Here is a 2088-nt window from a genome sequence, read left to right as displayed (position 1 = left end):
AGCCCCTGTGTAACACAGGCACCTCTTGCAGCATTCCACTGGCACCAGAACCGGGCACTGCAGTTTGTATGTGTCACAGGAGCACCAAAAGGGACAGAAAAGGGTGCCTCAAAGCAGCCTCGCTGTCAAGGTCGTGGTGCGAGTGGGGGCTGCTGGTGCTGGTCTGCCTGGAACGCTCGCCCCTTCACACCGGGCGTTGCGCCTGCTGCTGCTGGTGCTGCTGCCGCCGCCGCCGCCGCCGCCCTGCCTTCCAAAGCTGCTGCAGCCACCGCCCTGCCCTTCACACCCAGCGGCCAGCCTCACAGCGCCTCCAGCAGCGCGTCCTGGTAGGCGGTGAGGAACTGCGACACGACGCGGCGGTCGGGTACGGCGGCCGCCATGCCGTACAGCGGCGCCATGCCGTCGCCCCCAGCCTTGGGGTCCTGCAGGCCGCAGCCAGCGGGTGGGGGGCGGGGGCAGGTGAGAGGGGGTGCGGTGCCAGCAAGCAGGGGACGGGCGGGCTGCTGGGGCCGGCAGCGGAGAAAGCAGCGGCAACCAAGCCCAAGGGTCCGCTGCCTACCTCAGCGGCCCCTCACACCGCACCAGCCACACCCGCCCCTCCACCCCTCCCCACCCCCACCTGCAGCGCCGCCTGCACCGCCTCCCGCAGGTCCCGCAGCAGCAGGTCCACGATGGCGGGGGAGTGCGCCGCGGTCAGGCAGATGTGCAGCGCGGCGGGGCGCTGCAGCGCGTTGAGGTGCCACCCGCGCTGGCTCAGCAGGTCGTTCACTTTGTAGATGTCGAGCGCCCTGCAGCAAGGCACGGCAGGCGCTTGTGCTGTGAGTGTGCTGTGAGTGTGTTGTGTGTGTATGGGGTGGAGAGGTCGAAGCGGCAGCGGGCAAGGGAGGAGCGTGCTGAGAGGCGAGCGCAGGCGGGCAGGTGGGACCCCAAGGGGCAGAGCTGCGGCCAGGGGCGCTGGCTGGCGACGCGCGCTTGCCTGCGGCTGGCCCGGAACGCCACCACCGTCATCTCCGGCTCCCCCACCACCTCAATCCCCTCAATCGCCTGCACCCCCGCCACAAACCGCTGCGCCGCACGCATCATGGCGTCTGCATTGCCAGGCAGGCGGGGCAGGCGGGCAGGACGGGGGAAGGAGTCGGGCGGGCAGCCGCACACGTGGACGGCGTTCGCGGCCTGACGGCCTGGCCGGCGGCGGCGCCGTTCGCCAGAATCGCCAGCTCCGCCCCGCCGGCCACCGCCTCTCTGTGCCAGGAGCGGCTGGCGTGGCGCGGGCGCCCACCTGTGGCAGCCAGGTATCCCTCCTCCCCCAGGTGCACCAGGGCGGCCCAGGCGGTGGCGATGAGCGCCCCCGAGCGGCTGCCGGCAAAGCCGGGGCTGATGTACAGGCCGCCGGTCCAGTCGGTGATGGAGGTGTACTGGTGACGCCTGCGGTACAGAGCGGTACAGCAACGGGTGGGCAGGCCGGCCCGGGTCGGCAGTGGAAGGTGTGGAGGCGGGGCGCCTGTGACTGGCAGGAGAGGGGGAAGCAGCCGGCAGGGCAGGACTGCGGGGGCAGCTGCCACACCCAGTTGCCACACCCAGGCGCACCTGATGTCTTTGCTGCGGTACAGCACTACACTGGTGCCCTTGTGCGCCATGCCAAACTGCAGACTCAGAGGGGTGGGCAGGCGGGGTCGAGGGCAGCTGGCACACACCCCGCCACCGCCACATCAAACACACACTGCCTGCCCCATCAAACACACATGCACCGCACACCACCACCACCCCAACCCCACACCTTGTGCGTGTCCACGCTCATGCTTGTCACCCCCTGCACCGAGAAGTCAAAGGGCGGCACGCGGTGGCCCAGCTTGCGCGCAAAGGGCAGCACAAAGCCGCCCAGGCAGCAATCGACGTGCAGCGGGATGCCGCGCCGCCGCGTGACCTGCGGGCGGCAGGCAGAGAGGGAAGGGGGCAGGGGGGGGGGTGGGGGCGTCAGCCAAACACGCCGAAGCAACGAGCAACCTAAACAGCAGGCAGGACAGCGGTGACACCTGAGCAGCAGCGAGGCACTCACACGCTGGGAGGCACGGCGCCTGCCATCCCCTC

General features: G+C 70.4%; 1 protein-coding gene across 1 annotated transcript in view; it reads right to left on the bottom strand.

The window, feature by feature from the left end:
- Positions 1 to 299: 299 nt before the first annotated feature.
- The window catches only part of CHLNCDRAFT_144988 (hypothetical protein), a gene marked incomplete at both ends in the record, with an annotated part of 4225 nt that continues 2436 nt past the window's right edge, over positions 300 to 2088 (bottom strand). Inside the window, 6 exons of the mRNA XM_005848257.1 lie at positions 300 to 422; positions 620 to 788; positions 995 to 1088; positions 1280 to 1425; positions 1588 to 1643; positions 1778 to 1924. Of these exons, the coding sequence (XP_005848319.1) occupies positions 300 to 422; positions 620 to 788; positions 995 to 1088; positions 1280 to 1425; positions 1588 to 1643; positions 1778 to 1924 (735 nt within the window). The remainder of the gene's footprint in view (positions 423 to 619; positions 789 to 994; positions 1089 to 1279; positions 1426 to 1587; positions 1644 to 1777; positions 1925 to 2088) is intronic.

Source organism: Chlorella variabilis (assembly GCF_000147415.1).
Source record: "Chlorella variabilis unplaced genomic scaffold CHLNCscaffold_8, whole genome shotgun sequence".
Classification (NCBI taxonomy): domain Eukaryota; kingdom Viridiplantae; phylum Chlorophyta; class Trebouxiophyceae; order Chlorellales; family Chlorellaceae; genus Chlorella; species Chlorella variabilis.
The sequence above is the reverse complement of the archived record's forward strand: the minus strand, read 5'-3'. Positions and strand labels throughout refer to the sequence as shown.